Source organism: Sinohyriopsis cumingii, chromosome 15 (assembly GCF_028554795.1).
Source record: "Sinohyriopsis cumingii isolate HCF-2022 chromosome 15, ASM2855479v2, whole genome shotgun sequence".
In the NCBI taxonomy this organism is placed as follows: Eukaryota; Metazoa; Mollusca; class Bivalvia; order Unionida; family Unionidae; genus Sinohyriopsis; species Sinohyriopsis cumingii.
This window is the reverse complement of record NC_142975.1, coordinates 16,527,515-16,548,335: the sequence shown is the minus strand read 5'-3', so window position 1 is coordinate 16,548,335 and position 20,821 is coordinate 16,527,515. Positions and strand designations below refer to the sequence as shown.

Below are 20,821 nucleotides of genomic sequence, written 5' to 3'. Positions count from 1 at the left end.
CTTTAGAAGCCAATCTTCAGAAATTATTGCATTTCACCTCGACAACATGTTACAGCAGCAGTTATTAAAGGTCAAGGGCATATGTCAACCAAGGGATGTCACTAAAAATGGACACGATTTACCTTTTGAAAGATCAAAATGCGTAGAAAGTAACGACACTGCTAAATCATGTGCCATACGCAAACATAATTTTTAACAAAAAACAGGAATATTCATAGTGTAACTGCAACAACCATTTTTTTATATATTAAAATATTAATCATAACAGTATATCACTGGTATGACCCGCAATGACATTCTACCCCATATCACTGACTAAAGAAATCTATGAATCTAGGCTAGCGAAGAGAGGGCAATGTATTCTACCGCAGTTAAGAGGCTAATGAAAGAAACCGTCGATGTACATAAAAGTGAATGTTTTGTTGGTTAAATCTGCTGATTTGACATTAGAAAGGAAGTAAATTAGAATCATAAGGATTAAATAATCATGGTTGGGTATTTATCGATGTGTAAATTTTACCTAAACCTAATCACTCACAAAGTTTACACAAAGTCCTTTGGACTATTTACTTTATGAGTGATATATATATATATATATATATATATATATATATATATATATATATATAGATATATATACACACACACATATGCATGTACTTAGTACATCATTACAATGATAGACACAAGGAATATACAACAATGACCACGTGTGATGAACCAGGATCTTGTATCCTAAGATGAAAATTTTATTAAGAAAAATTAACGCTCACTTTTAAATGTGCTACACGATTGTCCTGTTGTTGCAAACATTAGATAAGTGGTAATTACAATATATATATATATATATATATATATATATATATATATATATATATATATATATATATATATAAAATCACTGATTTGCATCATGGATGCAAGCAGATATCTATCTAAAGGACATCCTAATATTGTGCCCAAAAGCATGTTCTTCGGTTGAAATATAGATATACATTTTCCCATCCGTTGTTCACAACTTAGAATTGGATCAAAACACTTTTTCGCTATGTGATAGACACAAGAACGAACTCATATTATTTTTGACAATTTTGTATTGCTATATCTCTTGTTGTAAATTGCCCCATGTGATTTTATCATGAAGGAGTCCAGAACTTTTCGCAGATTTTGTGTTAAGTGTTTATGTAAGATTTTTCACCCCTGACAAAGAGCTTATTTAGCTCAAGACACTGGGAAACCTTTTTCGAGCTTGTGCCATTATCAGTTTGTATGTTCGTGTCATATATACAGGGGCAATGGAAACAATCATTAAAACTAATTTATTTTGAAACAATATTCAAGACATATTTAAATAAAATTAAAATGAAAATAAACTTTACATAGGGAATGCATAATAGCTCCTTTAAACAAAAGTGGCACAGTTTTGGGCAAAGGGGCAATCTTTCCAATAACAATAAGAGCATACTGGTATAATCAATCAAAAAACACTTTTGGTCCAAATATTCAGGATATACTTCTATAAATAAAGAACAAACACTTCAACTTGTACATTACATAAAACATAATAATATATGAAATTAAGATTAAATAGAACATGTTTTTGTGTTAGTTTAATTTTTAGTGATGTGGATAATGGGTAGAGATGGTCTAAGGGGAGGGCATTAGAGGCAAATACGGTTGGAACATTCCTTTACTGGTTTCCATACTGAGTGCCAAAGATGTCCAGGCTTGAAGTATTTTTAAAATAAGCTGTATACAAATTCTGAAAATATCTTCATATGCCCTGAAATAGTCACAAAGATCATATGTCCGAATCACACTACTCAAAAGTAATAAATGGAACAAAAAAGGTATCATTCATCTTAATGTTTTGCTTATTGGGAATTATTACAAAAGAATAAAGAGGATTAAACATGGAATAAATATCATTTTATAAAATGTTCAATCAAAATAAAAATTAAGAGAAAGAGTCTTGGTAACAGTTGTGGAAATGCACGTTTCTGAATGTCGTAAATGTAGGACATATTTCACTAATATAATAGGCAAATGAAATGCATAATTTTTTTAACTGTATCACTATTTTTTGCTGACTTTGGAATGACAAAAAGTGCATAATTGGATGTCTAACCACTCTGCCTTGAAGCAATTGTTTAATTAAATCAAATATTGTATAAAAATATAATGTATTACTGAACACTTGCATAGGTAAAAATTATTGGAAATTCTGTGAATTTAAATAAGACATTAATGAGACAAGTATCTTGAAATATTCAACAACAATAACTTCATAAAATCAAGTAAAAAAACAAGTGGATAAATTGTTTGTTTTTGCCTCAAACTATTCAAAATTGTTACCTTGTTAGTATGTGCCCTGTAGCATATGTGACAGACAGAAAATCACTACTTTCACTTTTCCCCTTTCACTTAAATTCAGACTTACCAACTAAAATTGTGCTCTGCCAGCTGAGAAAATGACGAAATTGTGCTATGCCAGCTAACAAAATGACTAAAAACTGTGCTATGCCAGCTGACAAAATGACTAAAATTGCACTATGCCAGCTGACAAAATGACTAAAAATTGCGCTATGCCAGCTGACAAAATGACTAAATATTGCACTATGCCAGCTGACAAAATGACTAAATATTGCGCTATGCCAGCTGACAAAATGACAAAAATTGTACTATGCCAGTTGACACAATGACTAAAAACTGTGCTATGCCAGCTGACAAAATGATTAAAAATTGTGCTATGCCAGATGACAAAATGACTAAAACTGTGCTATGCAAGCTAACAAAATGACCAAAATTGTGATATGCCAGAGGACTAAATGACTAAAAGTGTGCTATGCCAGCTGACAAAAATGACTAAAATCGTGTTATGCCACCTAACAAAATGATATCTCTTGCATGCAAAAACAAGTCTAGAGTCTTTTTCAATTCTCAAACTTTCATATTTGGATTGTTTAAAATGATTTGTATTATATTCTGTATTACATATTTTATTACACTGGATGTATCCTGTTAATCTAATACCAGGCTGCTAGCAAAATCGTGAAACTTAAATATTGTGCTGAATATAGCTCAATATATTTTTATATTCATGTTGAATCTGTTCTGTGATCCTTGTTGTTGGGCAAGTTATTATGAGACCAATATGAAATTAATTTATCATTTCACTGTACCCATTATTAGTGAAAAATATGATATTTGTTTCACTTTATCTTTCTGTGAATTTTCTATGCCAAAAAAGGTTTTTGAATTTCCAAAACCATAAAATCCACCATCCTGCCCTCTCATCTATGCAGAAGTATGAAATGTGTTCTTAGGAGCAGTAAATAAATCAATATCGATTAAAAACAGGTTCTATCAGATCTTTGAAAACCCTGCACGAAGGGTGCTAACTGAATATGAAATCAGTATTTGTGTGCAATATTTATTATATTTAATGATTTTAATGGTTTTTTTTAAATGTGAAGTGCTTGATTTACTTGTATAGGGACTTGATATCATGCATCTTCTCTTCTGATTTTCACCAAATTATGAAATATATCGATTTAAAAATGACATGCAACATTAGATTTTCTACAATCATAAATCTCACTGTGATAAACAAGCACCATCAATTAATATAGTTGAGCAAAAATTGCTGTGCCTTGTTACTGATGGTTTTTCCTAATTTCTTACAGTAGACAAATATCGGAGGACTTTATTTGCACATTTTTCAAGCTGATTAGTATGACAACTGGTGAGAATTTTTGTAAAATATTTTTTTTAATGTCAAAAAGTCCATATGTTTGAAACATTTCTAATCCTTGGTCAGATCTTATCCTGAAATGACCTATGAACTTAAGTGAACATAAGGAGTAATATACTTTCAGCGTATAACCTCATTCCAAAGTTTGAAGATTGCTCTTACGTTACTCGTTTTGGGTGAAGCTTGATAATAAAATGGGCTAGTTCAAAGAATGGCTTATCCCTGTGTATATTATAAAACATCATTCAACTATACTATTTGAAATTTCAAATTACTTCATGCCACAATCACAGGATGCAGAGCACATATTTACAAATGGCAGATATGACATGACATACAATGGATAAGTGTAGATTGAATTGCACAGTTAATTCAATTCTGAGTATAAACAAATGATTTGCTTTAGATTTATTTTCTACATTTATCCTCTCAGCAGTATAAGTGATAGTTATGCATAAAAAACTATTTTTGGTAGTACTGGGCATCTAAATTGAATTTGCCATGAAAGGTGTTATTATGCAGTAAAGGGGTTGGTGTCAAAATGTGCCACTGTGAAGTGAAGTGTTAAACATATACATGTATCATGGTTGTATATGAAACACTACTATTACTACTAATAGTAACACATGCATTCATAATTTACAAATGTTCAATGAATTGTTGAGTTGGACTTCACTGCTGAATGTTCAACAGTTTTATGAAATTATATATTTATTATAATTATTGGACAGAAAAGTTAAGTTACAAAAATTAAATCTATACCGTATATAATAATCTGATATTACCTTTAAGCAATTTGAATTTTACAGCGAGACTAAAGTTTATATTATTTTTCTGTAAGTTTCATTTTAGAAGCTGTTATGTTCCCATACACTGATATCAAATCATGGATTTATTTCATCATAAAAGTGATTAACAATAAAACTATTGCAACTACTGGTACCACAAAAATCAACATGTATCAACAAAACCTTCAATCACAGACTCTGCTAAAATACATACACGTGAAAACAGGACAAAACAATTTCCAATATCTAGGTTTTAAATTACAAACATTACGTCAACAGTTGTCACATTAGTGATAAAACCTTGAAGATTTAGGAAAAGTCATTAACAAGTTATTTAAGATATTTGTGTTGAATAGAAAAGACTAGGCTTGTTGAACAAACATTTTCAGCAGGTGGAATACTATTTCTCTTCATTTGCTCTTATCTCTTAAAATTATAGATATTTTTTCATACTCTATGATCAAAATATGATAAAAATTATGTAACTTTATCAACATGCATACCCACCAACTTTCTTAATGAAGTGTAGTACACTTTCAAATGGGAGTTTTGGCACAGCTAATCAGTCCATACAAGATGTGTGCTCCCCTTGTCACAATCATGTAGGTATAGCTTTCAAATTTGAATTACTTAACTTTGATTGGATGCAGTGATATTCAGACCCCAAGAACAGAAATATCTCCTCAATGTGCCAACTGTCAATAGGTGTTATCATTTCATAACCATGGCAGGCAAATATGACCTCTCAAGAGTGTACAAATTCTTCTGAAGAGGTACATATATCTGAATGGCAAATATTTACAAAAATGTCTTAATGAAAAATCAGTTCATCCAAATGGCAGTTTCATTTAGCCTGTATTTTCTTTTCATGAAAGGATTTATAAATTGTCAGTTCTATTATTTTTCTGTAGGTACTTCAAATCACCTGTCATTTTTGCTTGTGTATGAAATAATGAACAATTAATTAAAAAAGTCATGCTTAACAGTAACTTGAATATGTGCATCAGTGCCTGTATTAATTAGACAATGCTGCAGAGGCAACAAACTTCAAAAGCATTCAAAGCTGAAATTTAAGTATTTTTTGCATAAATGCCATGTTGTTGTTGTAAGCTTTGAACAAAAGCAGTGTCAATTGTTCTTAAACCGATTAAATGGTATTAGGAAGGCTCATGTTAGACAATGAAGTTGGCTTCTTTTTTAGTGCTCAGTTTAGGAGAATAAACACCTAAATTACCACGTAATAATATATTTAGCAACCATGTACTTTACATTCTGCCAACAAGTGGATTATAGCAGTGCAGACTATTGTTGTTTGTTTTCTTTTTGTGTCTGATCCTAACAAATGTATAAAGTCTGATGTTTAGAATGATTTGACAGTTTTCATGTGGAAGCCGCAAACAGGCACAGCCTAATTTAAATGCTACCCACCATGTGACCTGCACCCTTTAAATTACATGTACTTGTTGCATTCAGACAACTGCAATGTATAGTATTGTAAACCTTTTAACATTTTTTAACCATGGGAAAGTGGAAATCATATATTGCAGAGTTTAAATTGAGAGTAGTACAGCTTGGCAAAGAGAAAGGAAATAGGGCAGCATGAAGAGTTTCCTGTAGATGAAAAATCCATTTGAGAAGCAAAAACATGAACAAGTTCTACAAGAACTCCGCCCTCTAAACGAGCCTGAAGAGGAAGGGCAGCAAAATGGCCAAATCTTGAGGAAAAATTAAAACGTTGGATCCGTGCTCAGAGATAATCACTGAATTGTACCAACAATACAAGGCAAAAGTACTGGTACAAGAAATGAAAATTGCTAACTTCAGTGGTGGTGTTAACTAGGCAGACAAATTTATGAAATTCAACAACCTAACCATACATGCTAGAACTACAACCGGACAAAAACTACCAGATGATTGTGTAGAAAAAGTTGCAAAATTTCACGAATTTGCAGAACTTGCATTAGACTTCAATGTGGTGTTTAATATGGATGAGTTATCAATGGCTTTTGATGCATAGGAACACTTACAGTTGCAGGAAAGGGTGAGAAATAATTGCAGTTACAACCACTGGACATGAACGTACAAGTTTCACCACTGTTCTAGTGTGTTCAACAAGTGGTATGATAATGAAACCACTTATCATTTTTAAGTGTGCTACAACACCAAGAGTTAATTTGCCAAATGGAGTAGTGGTAATATGCAACAAGGGTGGATGAATGAAGAGGTAATGAAATTTTCGATTGAGCATGGTTTCTAGAATTTCCGAGGAGTTTTAAAAGAATTGCCCAGGAGTTTTTCAAAATATAATTAAACCTATGTTGATTTTTTATTCCATGGCCTCACACAAGCTGGCATCAGTTTAAACAAATTTGGCTCACATATTGCTGTTGTTTTTATTATACAGTTTAATGACATTTTCAGCAAATAATAGGCTACACATAGTGGCCAGCTTAACAGTGGAGGAAGAACCAGAGAAAACACTGCAAAGAACCACCAACCCACGAGAAGCTGCTGGCAAGTTTTCTCACATACTCACATTGGCCGAGCCCAAGACTCGAACCCACGGAGACAGAGGTGAGATGGCAGTGATCCTTAATGGTGAGCACTTTAGAACACTTGCCATATTGCTGTAATTATGAGCAGGTTTACAAGTTAACTGCAAACTTTGGATATCGCTGTTAATCATCCATTTAAGTGTTTTGAATAGAAAAGGAATGGATAAGCCAGTGAGGGGCTAGTATTTTTAAAATATTGCCTTCTAACTATATATTTTAATATCTCACTGATTTTCTCATTTTCTGTTCATTTTATGCTTTATTTGCATTTTATGATATTTCATCATTTGCAAATGTTTGACTGATGGTGGTAAGCACCAATAACTCGTGTTATTACCAGTTCATTGGAATAGAACTCTCCCATTTTTAAGGAGATTTGAACTGAATTGCATTTAAAAAAATATCTGAAGAAATTGGCATTCATGTTTTAGAGTTTTTGCATACCTTGCACCCTTTTAAATCCCCCACACCACTACCAAAAAAAAAAAACGCCAAAATTGATATAACCTGCAGATTATATACCTGAAAATACTCTGTGTGTGTGTGTATATATTCAAATACTTAAAATAAAATTGTTCTTAATTCATTAATGTAACAAGTCACTTATTTTAAAAAAATCCATTTTCGAGATAAAAAAGGACTTCATGAATGCCACTGATTATTTTTATTACTAGATCTTTTAAAAAACAAAGCCCAAATCCCAGCCAGGCTTTGAATAAACTTTATCAAGAATGGAGTGATATTACTCCTTTCATAAAATAGGCCCAGTGCTTGCCTATTTCATGTCACTGACAAACAAGTGTCCAGAACTTAAACTTCATGCAAGAATCCTGATGCAAATGAATTCCATCACCATCCTTAAGATTTTTAAATTACTGAATATGGATTTTACAATTTAAATACAAAACAAAAGGATATGAATCGAGACAATTGTTTCCTGGGAAAAAAAGCAACAGCGATAAAGCTCTGTCTGAACCAAGCTGTTAATTGTATGCAACAATTACTTTTTTTCATACTTATTTAAAGATAGTTTTTACTATTTATCCAGCTCAATTGGTATCAAATTATTAAGTCTATTAAGGACGAACCATTTCAATCAAAAATAATTTAAAAAATGGATTTCAGAAAAGTTGACCTTTGGGTAAAACATTTCCAGTGTACTTATCGACACATTCAGTTGAGAGTGGAAATTAGTATGTTTGATTTTAATGGGCTGAACAGGATAGGAAATGAATGTGGTCAAAATAAAAAACTTGTTTGGTGTTACTGATACTACTGCAAATGTGTAGTGCCTCAGTTATTTTGAATCAAATGAGTAAATAAATATATATTCTCAAAACAGCAGAGACAGACAATGAAAATTACAAACGTGTAAAAGATATATACATATATACATATATGCCAATCCACCTTGAATGGTATTATCTTTCTTGATGAAAGGTGTCCATGGTTTTATCAACACCAAAAAATTTTAATATCGGCAATAAAACTTCAATGGGTGTTATGCTGAAAAGAAAGAGAAGATGAGATTTTGTATTTTAAGTCATAAAAGTCACATTAAGTGGTATCATCATATTACGTATATATCATGTGTATTATTTTCATAAATAATTTTTGTAAGGGTTTTATTTAGTTCGTGAAAATGCTAAAAACCTATGTTTATAGTTTGTAATGAAAGAGGTACCATCTATCAGCTGCATTGATCCATTTATTCGTTTTAAGGTTAAGTCATGTTGTCAAGTAAAAATCATGTGATCAGACAAGGACACAAGTTCTTTAGAAAGGAGGTCAGGATTTTCTTAAAATGATTCCTGACCTATTTCCTGATTGTGGTGCAGCAAGGATATACCCATGAGCATGACCAATAGGTCCCAATTAAATATTAATTCACACTCAAATAATTCATCACACAAACTCGAACATGCAAGTTATCTGAAACTTATGTGAAACAACAGGCAATTCAGGACCTGGTTTATCTAGAACAGACTTGAAATAATTTTTCTAAGTTTCAAATGTTTTTGATCTTAATGTATGAACCTAAGTTTTGGGGTAAAATGTGTTTCCATGACAATATTTACAGATCATAATACCTTAGGAGTATGACCACTATCTTGCAAATCCAATCCTCCCAAGTTAACTTTTAGCTCATAAAAGGCCAAAAGCTGTCTGCCTAAATAGGTGAGAATTAAGCTAGAGTGATCTCCTCTTGCACACAAAGAGTGGCGCTAAATCCAACCTACACTTAAGTTACTACTGGAGTGAAATGCATGTTCTGCTAATAGGCTGGCATCCATATTACTACTGGGTAGGTAATTGTGATGGATTATACTTCTGTAAGAGAATAGGTAAGAGGTGGGCAGTTACATTCCCTTTCCCTTGGGAATGCCCATGTCCAGTCTCCCAAGGAATGTGTGGTAGTTTAATGAGTAAAATCTCCCACCCCAATGAGAAGCTGCAGAATGAACTGAACTGGTGTCCCGTTATGTTGCTGCTACAGTTCTCACTAGGTCATACTGAGCATTTTGGGATGAAAGATCTCAAAGGTTAAAGTTAAAGGTCATCTCTATCATCCACCCAATGGCTTGTTAAGTCTGTTAAGGAACAGTCACTCTCAGAAGCAGTGCTCATGTAAATGCTCCCATGAGCTTAAATTTAATTTCTTTGTTCTTTGTAAGTTTCTATATGCAGAGCAAATAACTGATCGTGAATGTAAAACCCAAGTTGAGATGTTGACCTTACCCCCCATTTCAAATGAGATTTCCCTGTGGCTCAGTTCACTTCACACACCTGAAAGCTCTCACTGGATCATGTAATGACCCTAAAGCAAAAGGTCTAAGAATGACAGGTTTCAGTACAAACAATTCATTGCCAAGAATAATAGCCTGTTCTAACAAATAAAGGTATGGGACCATCATGCGTGAAATCAAACCATCACAACGGAAGCAGAGATAATTCACATAACAAGACATGCATTTCACTGATTCTGCCTCCAATAGCTACAATGACCAGCAAGCAGGTTTTATAAGAGATAAACCAATAATGCTCTATCTAAGGATCAAATGGGGCCTTATTCAACAAAGTCAGAGCCCCTGGTAGATTCCATTTGGTTCACAAAGTCAAGGCCTTTGTTTGTATTAAGTCAAAATTCACAAGAAGGTTGGAGAGGTCTTTGTTTTGCCCTATAACCTCCATTGTCGAGATTGTGGAACAGTAACATTTTAACTAAGATGGGTGCTGACTGCTTCACCTAGAAAATCCACAGGAAAAAAGGTCAGGTAACTGAAGTAACTATGCTTTAAGTTGTATGATTTATTTCTGCTCAAACAACTTTGAGGAAACTCCACTCACCATCATACGCTTTCACAGTGATGGGCCTTCCCACCTGAGAAAATTTCCCATATGGAACAGGATTTTCCCCATTTGAGGTGAGCAATCAAGAAAAAGCTCAATCTAATTCCACTTCCTTTTGTAGGATCTGTGGGATCAGCATATTCATCCATAGCATTCAAACCTACGGAGCAAGCATCATCTGAGCAGACTTTGGATCTTGGACTAGAGAGACCAAGTTTGGAAATTTTGCATTCCATCTTGTCATAGATAGATTCAAAGGTGGTTAGCCCCTGTGGGAACAGATTCAACTGATTCACAGGGGTAGATCAACCATTTATTTTGGATTAGCCGATTTAAGTGGGATAAGTCTATACTAGGCTGCCCAGGATATAATACACTTGAATGTGGATTAGTCTTTTGATGATACCATGTATGAAAATGAATACCAGTCAAGCATTAAGCCTATTGCAACAACTGTTGAGTGTCAATGATGTGTTTCTAGTCCTGAAAAAGTACATGACATCCACAGCTAGTTACTTCACCATTGACAACTTGATTTCTGCAGGACACATAAGCACGTCTTATTGTGTACTTGAAATTGGATGGCAGTTATTGTGAAAAGACAGGCTTCTTGAAAAGTGGGATTATGTTGACTGAGAACATGTTGCTGAAGCCTGCCGAGACTGATTCAAAACCACACTCTGGTCTATTCATTTCTAGTTTGTGACTGCAAACATGACAGCTTAGCAGACATTACTGAGTAAACATACTAGCAACCAGTGGAGGTTATAACAAAATTGCAGAAATATGTCTCAGAACATGAAATTGTTCAATCAATTTAGAAAAATGTTAGGCAGAAATGAGCAAGGAATAGTTTGAAAAACTGATGCAGTGCTCATCTCTTGTGTGAGAAACTTCTTGAACTAACTCCATAGTATGGAAAGTATCACTTAATACAGGACTTTGGTGACGTCTCTAAAACTGTACTTTCTATGAACTGAAGTAGTAATGTAAGAATAGATGGGATTAAACACAGTCCCTATATCCATGGAGACATCACTTTAATCCGATTACCAACAATGTGGGGAGACACTTTTATTATATGGCTGAATGTTAACTTGGGAGAGCTGGATTTGCAAAGTCATTCTCATTGGTATTATGATTGGGCAATGTATCTGGAAAAGAAAAAAAAAGTAGTTCTACCTTTTAAAAAATATCAACATGTACATTATCCTTGGGATCAATATCTGTTTTTCATTTCTAAGAACTGCATGAACACTTCTCTCAGCAACATAATCCTCTGGCAGTGCAGGAAATAACCATGGAAACCTGCAACAAGACCAAAAAAGCATACAAGAATATTAATTTTCTTTTGATTTATGTAAATATTATCTTAATCTTTTAGATAATACAATAAAAGTACAACTAATTAGATTTGTATTTGTAAATCACAAATGTCTCTGCTTTACTACTGACAAAAGTCCCATGTCCAAAAAATGAACAAAGAGAATGAGGCAAACTTCTAATATGGCATGAAAATTTATTAATGTTACCTTGGCCTGAAAAATACTTTCTTTTGTCTATTTCAAATGATTGTTTACTTAACTGATTACATGGTTTACATAAAAAGTCCACACATGTCAAAAGTGCAGAAAACATTGTAAAACTGATATAATCTCAAAATCAATTATTAAAGTCATTTACATACAAATACAAACCAGTACAATTTCATTTGTGTGTACCCTGAGTGATTTTTGCTTAATTGTATTGATAAGGTTTTTGTTGACAGTCAGTCTGAAATTTTTAAAAAATTATATATACATATTTTTAAATGCTGTGATAGCCTATAAATAAATACTTATGTCAGGAAAGGGGTAAAATAATTTTAATAACGCAATAATTACCTATCACTATTGCCTTCATTACCATCTGGGACATTTAGTCCCCTCATCCATACTTATAGTTCCAACCTCAAATTAATGATCAACATTTCAGAAATCTAGAACAAACGACCCTGAACCAATCCGACTAAAACATCACCACTGATGCAGGACATTCTTCCTCTTTTTCTTGGACCGTGACTACACTTGGGTATTTAAAGCATGGTGAGAGGAAGGGATAGTGACATTAAGTATACAATTATTAAAAATCAGTTTTACATGACAGCCCAACAGAACTTAATAGCAGAAACTGAACATTGTTTTGAAACAAAAAGAGAAGGTCTGCTACTGCACTTGACAAAGCATAGGTAGGATTAATGCATTTCATAGTGCAAAAACACCAAAAGATTCTCCACTTTGCACCCTAGATCTCAGACAAAGACATGTCTCCTGATCTGGATGACACCGTCAGAACCCTGTTAAAACACCTGCTCTGGTAGATAGATCATTTGAGATGAAACAAGTGTGAAGGTGGAGAATATATGGACTGTTGATGAGAAGAGACCCCATGTACTGCTACAGCTGGTCCCTCTGGGCTGCTCTAACAACATGTCAAGAAGATCAATGAACCACAAGCAATGGGGCCACCAGAATCACTCAAGCACTGGAGGTCTTGACTTTGTGGAGTACTTGCACAATCATACTGAATGGTGTGAAAGCATAATCGAGCAAACAAACAATCCCAACTTAGACTGAAGTGATTTATTGCACAGCTCCTCTGATCTGGGACTGGGGAGACAAAACTAGGGCTTATTCAGTCTTGCTGCAAAGTCCATTAAGAGTCTCCCTCAAAGTCTGAACATGGGCTATGGAATGGTGCAGAGAGTAATACATGATGCCTACACTGCCTCTCCTAGACTGACAGTCTAACAAAATATTTGGCACAGGACTCCTCCCTTAACCCTTCTGGCTTCCTCACCTTGCTAAAGAGTCTCCACCTCATATGGAAAAACCTTAAGTTCTTACCGTGATTCAGAACAAAATTCAACTTGTCCGGAGTAATGTCCCTGTGAGCAGCTCTGTTGATAGCACCATAGACGGTGACAAAGAATGTCTCAAAAGTTTTATTCACACTGTGAAGGTGACTGCCAAACAAATATCAGCATGAAATGCAATGGTTATTCAAGCAAAAACTTTTAAGTTTCCAGAAAGGTGGGCCCAAGTCCCCATAAAAGTTTCCACATACAATGCCCCAGTGTCCTTAAGAGGCAAGCAGAGACTGAACCCAGTAACAAGATGTTGAAACCAACAGTCACAAAATAGTCAGGGAAACACCCCTTATTTTGCCTAATGAAAAGGTTCCCTTGCCTAGGTAAAATGTAGTAAAAGATTTGGTCAAAATGTGACCACTGGAAAGTCTCTCTAAACTGTAGGTGATTTTGTAATCCACACGAAAATGCTTGGGACACAAATCTGGGGGAAAATTGGGTAAACTTCATTTACTGCCTTATAACAAGAGCATACATGTTTCTCCTCCTGTGGTTGAATGGACGGGGGGGAATAGAAAGAGGACCTCAAAGGAGAGGGAGGGACTGTCTCAACCATTTCCTAAATCAGAAAACCATGTGTGATTATCCATCAAGCATAATCAATTATATTATTGACTGATATTACATGATAGTGCACCCAACACTAAGGTGTACCACATATACTGTTTATGATATCAATAATAATTTAAACAGTCCTAACCCTGTGCTACTGAAACCATTTATAATATTTATAATAACAAATGTGCCAACAGAACTGAACATGTAATATTTAAACTGTTTGGGATATCTATCATAATGTACACATGCCAATAGACCTTTTCCTGTACTAATAAAATTACTAGATTATCTATAATAATGTATACATGCCAATAGACCTGGTCCTGTACTATTTTAATGGTTTAGATATCTACAATACAGTACATATGCTAACAGACCTGCCACTGTACTATAGAAACAGGATGTCTATAATAATGTCCACATGCCAATAGACCTGGCACTGTACTATTTTAATGGTTTAGATATCTTTAATACTGTACATATGCTAACAGACCTGACCCTGTACTATAGATAAAGGATGTCTATAATAATGTCCACATGCCAACAGACCTGGCACTGTACTAATTTAATGGTTTAGATATCTATAATACTGTACATATGCTAACAGACCTGATCCTGTACTATAGAAAAAGGATGTCTATAATAATGTCCACATGCCAATAGACCTAGCACTGTACTATTTTAATGGTTTAGATATCTTTAATACTGTACATATGCTAACAGACCTGATCCTGTACTATAGAAAAAGGATGTCTATAATAATGTCCACATGCCAATAGACCTAGCACTGTACTATTTTAATGGTTTAGATATCTTTAATACTGTACATATGCTAACAGACCTGACCCTGTACTATAGATAAAGGATGTCTATAATAATGTCCACATGCCAACAGACCTGGCACTGTACTGCTGAAACAGGATAATTATAATTATATCCACATGCTAACAGACCTGGCCCTGTAAATTATAGAAAAACTTATACCTATAATAATGTACACATGCCAACAGATCTGGCCCTGTACTATTGGAAACACTCATTTTATATATAATGATATACACTATTGAAACTGTAAGGATATCTGTAATTACACATAACAGGCCTGACCCTGTAGCACTGAAACTGTATATCTGTAATAATATATACATGCTAATAGACCTGACTGTACTATTGCAACTGTAAGGATATCTATAATAATGTACACATATCAACAGGCCTGACCCTATACTGTTGAAACTAAGGATATCTATAATAATATACACATATCAACAGGCCTGACCATGTACTATTGAAACTGTTTGTATATCTATAATAATATACACATGCTTATAGACCCTGGCTGTACTATTGCAAGTGTAAGGATATCTAAAATAATGTACAGGTGTCAATAGTCCTGGCCCTGTACTACTGATTCAAACTGTTATATCTATAATAATGAATACATGCCAATAAGCTTGGTCTTGCATTAATGACACTGTTGGGATATCTATGATAATGTAACCATGCCACTAGACCTAGCCCTGTACTCCTAAAACTGTTGGGATATCTATGATTAAGTAACCATGCCACTAGACCTAGCCCTGTACTATTGAAACTGTTGGGATATCTATGATAATGTAACCATGCCACTAGACCTAGCCCTGTACTATTGAAACTGTTGGGATATCTATGATTAAGTACAGATGATAATAGACTTGGCCATGAAATAATGAAAGCTTTGAACATAACAATCAAAATATTAAAAATCAAAGCTCTGACTTTATGTAGCTTTAATAATAATAATAATAATAATAATAATAATAATAGACTTCAAGGGATAACTTCCATGTAATTACATCTACTAATATGCTAAATTTCAAAAATGTAAATGCACTGTATAGTATATATAAGCAAAAAAATTTATGTACACTCATTTGTTGCAAAATATGATATAACCCTAGACCAACATATATACAGCAACAACAAGTGTACAAAGAGAAAGCAACATTTTTACTTAGTGCACAAAATCGCATGGATTAAAGTAGTTGAAACAGACCACACTGAGTCAACTCTTGATACTTACAACAAACTTAATCAATTTAAAAACAAATAGTTTAAAGGAACTTTCCACCAATTCTACTTACTCCATTACTAAATGAGATGTTCAAATGGACAACATCTTATGACACTGGACTATTGTTGCTATGGAGTTTAAAGCCTTTTTTCAGCACAAGATAGGCTACACGTGGCAGCCATTACAAATGGTGGAGAAAGAACCCCCGAAAATCCAGGAAAGAACCACTGACCCATGACAAGCTACTGGCAAGATTTCTCACATACTCACATTGGCCGAGCCCGAAACTCTAACCCATGCAGACAGGTGAGATGGCAGTGATCCGTAACGGTCAGCACTTTAGACCACTAAGACACTCTGGCCCCTAGGACTATTACTTATGAGACATTACATAACAGGTCTATCATTTTATGAGACATTACATAACAGGTCTATCATTTATGAGACATTACATAACAGGTCTATCATTTTATGAGACATTACATAACAGGTCTATCATTTTATGAGACATTACATAGCAGGTCTATCATCTATGAGACATTACATAGCAGGTCTATCATCTATGAGACATTACATAACAGGTCTATCATCTATGAGACATTACATAACAGGTCTATCATTTATGAGACATTACATAACAGGTCAAACATTTATGCAGCATTTCATAACAGATCAATCATTTATGAGACATTACATAAACAGGTTTTGATAAGCTAATTTATCAACAAGCAGGGATCCAGTGTTATGAGTTGGCTAATAATATACAAACCTTACTTGGCAGCCAGCAAACATTCGGCTGGCTATCATGTATGGATGAATTACAGTGATATGGATGCCAGAGTAATCCACTATCTCCTGCCTTAGCCCTTCCATCAGTGCAGTGATGGCATGCTTAGTTGCCGTGTATGATGCTGCTGATTTCAGCCCCATAAGCCCTAGCACAGAGCTCATACACAAAATATGGCCCCTATTATTTGCCATCATTGATGGCAGCACAGCCTTGACCATCTGTTGAATAAAAATAAGACACCGTAAAGATAGGCAGTGAAACCAGAACCCATGCAACTCGAGTTTTATCTGGAAAATGAGTCAGCAGTATTAATTATGTAATATTGCAAATGCAAATGCTAGAAATGTGACATCCTTTCAAGAGTTATTCAATCTTCCTATTTGACAGTGAGCAAACATGAGGCTCGATGGATATATGGGGCACAGTTCAACTTGTCAGAACTAAACTGAAAATAATCTGTTCTTTTGACTTTCTTGGTTCAGTTCATATACCATAAATATCATCTGACTTTGCTATGAGCTTTGACCCTATATCATAAATTAATTCCTTGCCTTGGCAGTTATAAAATCATTAATTTTGTCTCAATGAAAACAACAATAATAATAATAATTTTAAAAAATAATAATGGTTGAATTCAATTACCATACCCAAATGTGTGCCATTGTATTGACACCAAGGGTGTTTTCAATTTCGGTATCGGCTTCTTCAAGCAACAGCTTCCCATACACCACTCCAGCATTATTGACTAGAATGGTGATATCACCTATACTCTGTACCACATGTTGAAACTGAAAGAGACATTAAAGACACTTAGTGTTCATTTGAGATGCATAGGGTTCATTAGAAACACATGGAGTTGGTTAGAGACACATGGTTCATTAGAGGTACACTAGGCTTATTAGAGACACATAGGGTTCACTAGTAGATAGAATTGTCGAGTTTCAGTCATTTTACATTTTTCACTTCACTTACTGTAATGACTGTTCATCTGAAATGCTTTGTATTTATTAGGATTATTATAATGTATATCAGTGAGAAAATGATGTTGGCACAGTGGCAGTATCACTTTTGGAGCTACTTTTTTCCCATTTAGAAAATATAATGTCCTTGTGTATGTTATTCATGCTATAATTTCCATCTTTAAGTCCATTTCATTTTTCTTCTTCTGTTCCATATCTCTCCCTCCATATCATGTATAGATCTTAAAATACATCAAATTGTAAGCCCTTTATTGTACACTTGTGTAATCCAGAGAGGAAACTTCAAGTATTGCCTTTGTAATAACCAGCTTCCTATATGACTCATGGAAACTATCAGTGCCTTAACTTACATGTTTAAACTAATTTTTCCTAGTAAAATATGTTTCTACGAGAATACTTACCCAATCATAATACCTTAGAACTACTACCTAGCAAATCCAGCCCTCCCAGATACTACATTTAACTAAAGGGAGGTAAAAGTTGTCTGCCAACCTATGTGGCATTTGGGGAGAGTGATATCCCTTTATGTATAAGACTTGGCGGCAAAGTCTAAGAATAAGTCAGTTACTACTGGAGCGGAAGTCCTGCTCTCTATGAATGTAACTGCGGGAAGACTGGGAGAGTCTATGTGTGTTGTGATTGGATATGTATTCTTGAAACATTTTACTATGATAAGGTGGTTTCTTCAAATATGTTACCAAGTCATAATATCTTAATAGAATAGGTAAGAGGAGGAATGAGGTACTTCTTAGTCCATATTACCATCTCTGGTCCCCTAAGGTATTTGAGACAGCTTTTAAGTAACCCAGCTGGAGGGGCATAGCTTAAAAAGGTAAACATCACACACTCCGTGCAATCTAGTGAAAGTCGTGAAGCCGTGCCTTAAGATCAATCTGGAAGGGTGACCTACTGAGTTGCTGGACCCTCTGGGATGAAAGATCTAGGAGAAAACAGCTAGAGAATGTGGACTCCCATCTCCATCCCGCAGCCTGAATGCTGTCGGTTAGCGAACAGTTCCGGTCTGATGCTAGGTTGGTGGAAACCACTTTAACCTCACGAGCCTAAGTGTGTAACAAGTTCATTGAGCTAGGGTTATTTCCCTATATACTGAACAAATAACCCTCTTACTCTAGGACATGATAGTCTGACAGATCATCCTGTCCTTTTATGAGAAGTAGAAAGAGGCGTGATCTCCCTCAACAAAACGGCTGTTCTTATTTGAAAGTCTGGACTGGGTCTTGTAGGTAGCTTTTAGTTGACATGTCCAGATGAGACAGAGGGTTCATGACAAAAGTTTAGTTATCCGTGAAAGAGAGACGGTTCTTGGCAATGAAATAGAATGCCATCATGAATAAGACTTCAAGACTGTCACTAGATAAAGAGTCTCTTGAGTCAGACTGTAGAAAAATTGCAAAATGACATCTGTTGATGCACGAGGAACTATTCGTGGCATCATGCCAAAATGAGGTGGTATGAGGGTTAGACTGGTCCCTGCACATGTCTGCAAAAGTCTGGTTTGATGCACCAGAAGCCTGGCTGTCAATGATTGTGCCTATAATGATGTTTGGCCCTTCATGATCTCGAGTATAAGGCCTAGGCTGGTCAAAACGGAAATAGGCCATCTGTGTGAAGATTATCATAGGGATCATCAGTTGTGATGGGTTATGGTATATTTGAAACATGTAACCTATCTGTATGTCTGTTGAATGAGAGTGCACTTGGCTGTTTGTTAGTTGTCCCTCGCTCTGCAAGAGGAATAAAGTCAAACCCGGAGGAGGTAAGGCTGAGGAGTTCTGAAATGCTGAGCCCTGTCATGGTGATATGTGTGCTGAAGCTGTTACAGATCATGTTAATATCTGGTGTGTCATAAGTTGAATTATCTCCCTTATCCCCAAAAAGTTACACACTCTGGAAAAGTCAGCATGCAGACTGGTGACTTCTTCCTGTGCTGTTTTGTTTTTGCTTTGCAGATAGTTCTAATCTATAAGACTAAAAAGAGCTAAATATATTACTCTAGCCCTGCATTTGTCTTTAGAACGCAATGTCTTTGCATATCTAAACCATTTAAAGAGTGACCCAGAAATTGACAACAGTCTAACAAAACAAAGAAGCATATATGTAAAATATAAGGACAATGCCACCTATTTATAAACCTGTAAGCCTGCACATGTTTGTTGTTGTTGTTGTTGTGGAGTTTAATGCCATTTTTCAGTACACGATAGGCTATGCATGGCAGCCAGTATTAATAGTGGAGGAAAAAAAAGGGGAACACCCCGTTTGCAAACAAAAAAATCATTCTTACGATCGCTTCCAATGGTGGTGTAAAACCCAAATTAAAGTTCCTATAGTTTAAAACAACAGATATCTGGCAGTCAAGTTAAAAGAAAGTGGAACATCTTGCAAGAATATTATGCTTTTTAAATTTTTCATATGAATAGCCTTATCCTCTTGGTATCCTCGGCATCATGGTAGTTGTCCTTGGTTGACCAAAATCTAGGTCAATTTAAGTACATGTACAAGTAGCATACAAACAACTATACATAGGATAATAAATATCAGAGTGATTTGTTTTGTGAAACCTGTTTGTTAACAATGGGATATGGATTAAATGAAGAGTAGTTGTGTTTTCTAATGTGATTTGACTGATACATGAATATTATCTATATGCATGTATATTATTTAACACATTGTGGCATGTACTACACAAATGTAAGTTGTCAACATACAAGTTTATTTCAGACTCTTTTTCTTCATGTAATCAAAATTTCCAATTTTTCTATTCATAAATCTAGTTGCTGACAACAGGTCATCTCTTAAAAATTTCACTTGTATGCAAAAATTTAAATTTATTTTCAGCCCCCTCTCATTACTTATCTAAACATCTGCTTATGTCGACAATATTACCTTGGTCCTGAGGATGTTGAGATAAACTAATAGTACTGTGTTATGAAAATGGTGACATTATTGAGGTTGCTGATTTGTTTTTACGACAGCTTTTCTTAAAGGCAGCGCAAACCCTGCAAGGCTAAAGAAAAATGAAACATGCATACATATAAATAACCAACTTCTTAAGTCGCATAGGCT

General features: G+C 34.7%; 1 protein-coding gene across 3 annotated transcripts in view; it reads right to left on the bottom strand.

Annotated features, from left to right (window-relative positions):
- Positions 1 to 713: 713 nt before the first annotated feature.
- The window catches only part of LOC149781322 (short-chain dehydrogenase/reductase 3-like), a 28,327-nt gene continuing 8,219 nt past the window's right edge, over positions 714 to 20,821 (bottom strand). For 2 of the 3 annotated variants that reach the window (XM_089935419.1, XM_089935420.1), the window contains exons 3-6: positions 17,405 to 17,545; positions 16,737 to 16,975; positions 11,631 to 11,756; positions 714 to 8,603 (exon numbers count right to left, since the gene is read on the bottom strand). In XM_089935419.1, the coding sequence (XP_089791545.1) occupies positions 8,519 to 8,603; positions 11,631 to 11,756; positions 16,737 to 16,975; positions 17,405 to 17,545 (591 nt within the window). In that variant the 3' untranslated portion in view covers positions 714 to 8,518. The remainder of the gene's footprint in view (positions 8,604 to 11,630; positions 11,757 to 16,736; positions 16,976 to 17,404; positions 17,546 to 20,821) is intronic. The other variant, XR_016414674.1, reaches the window with a different exon arrangement.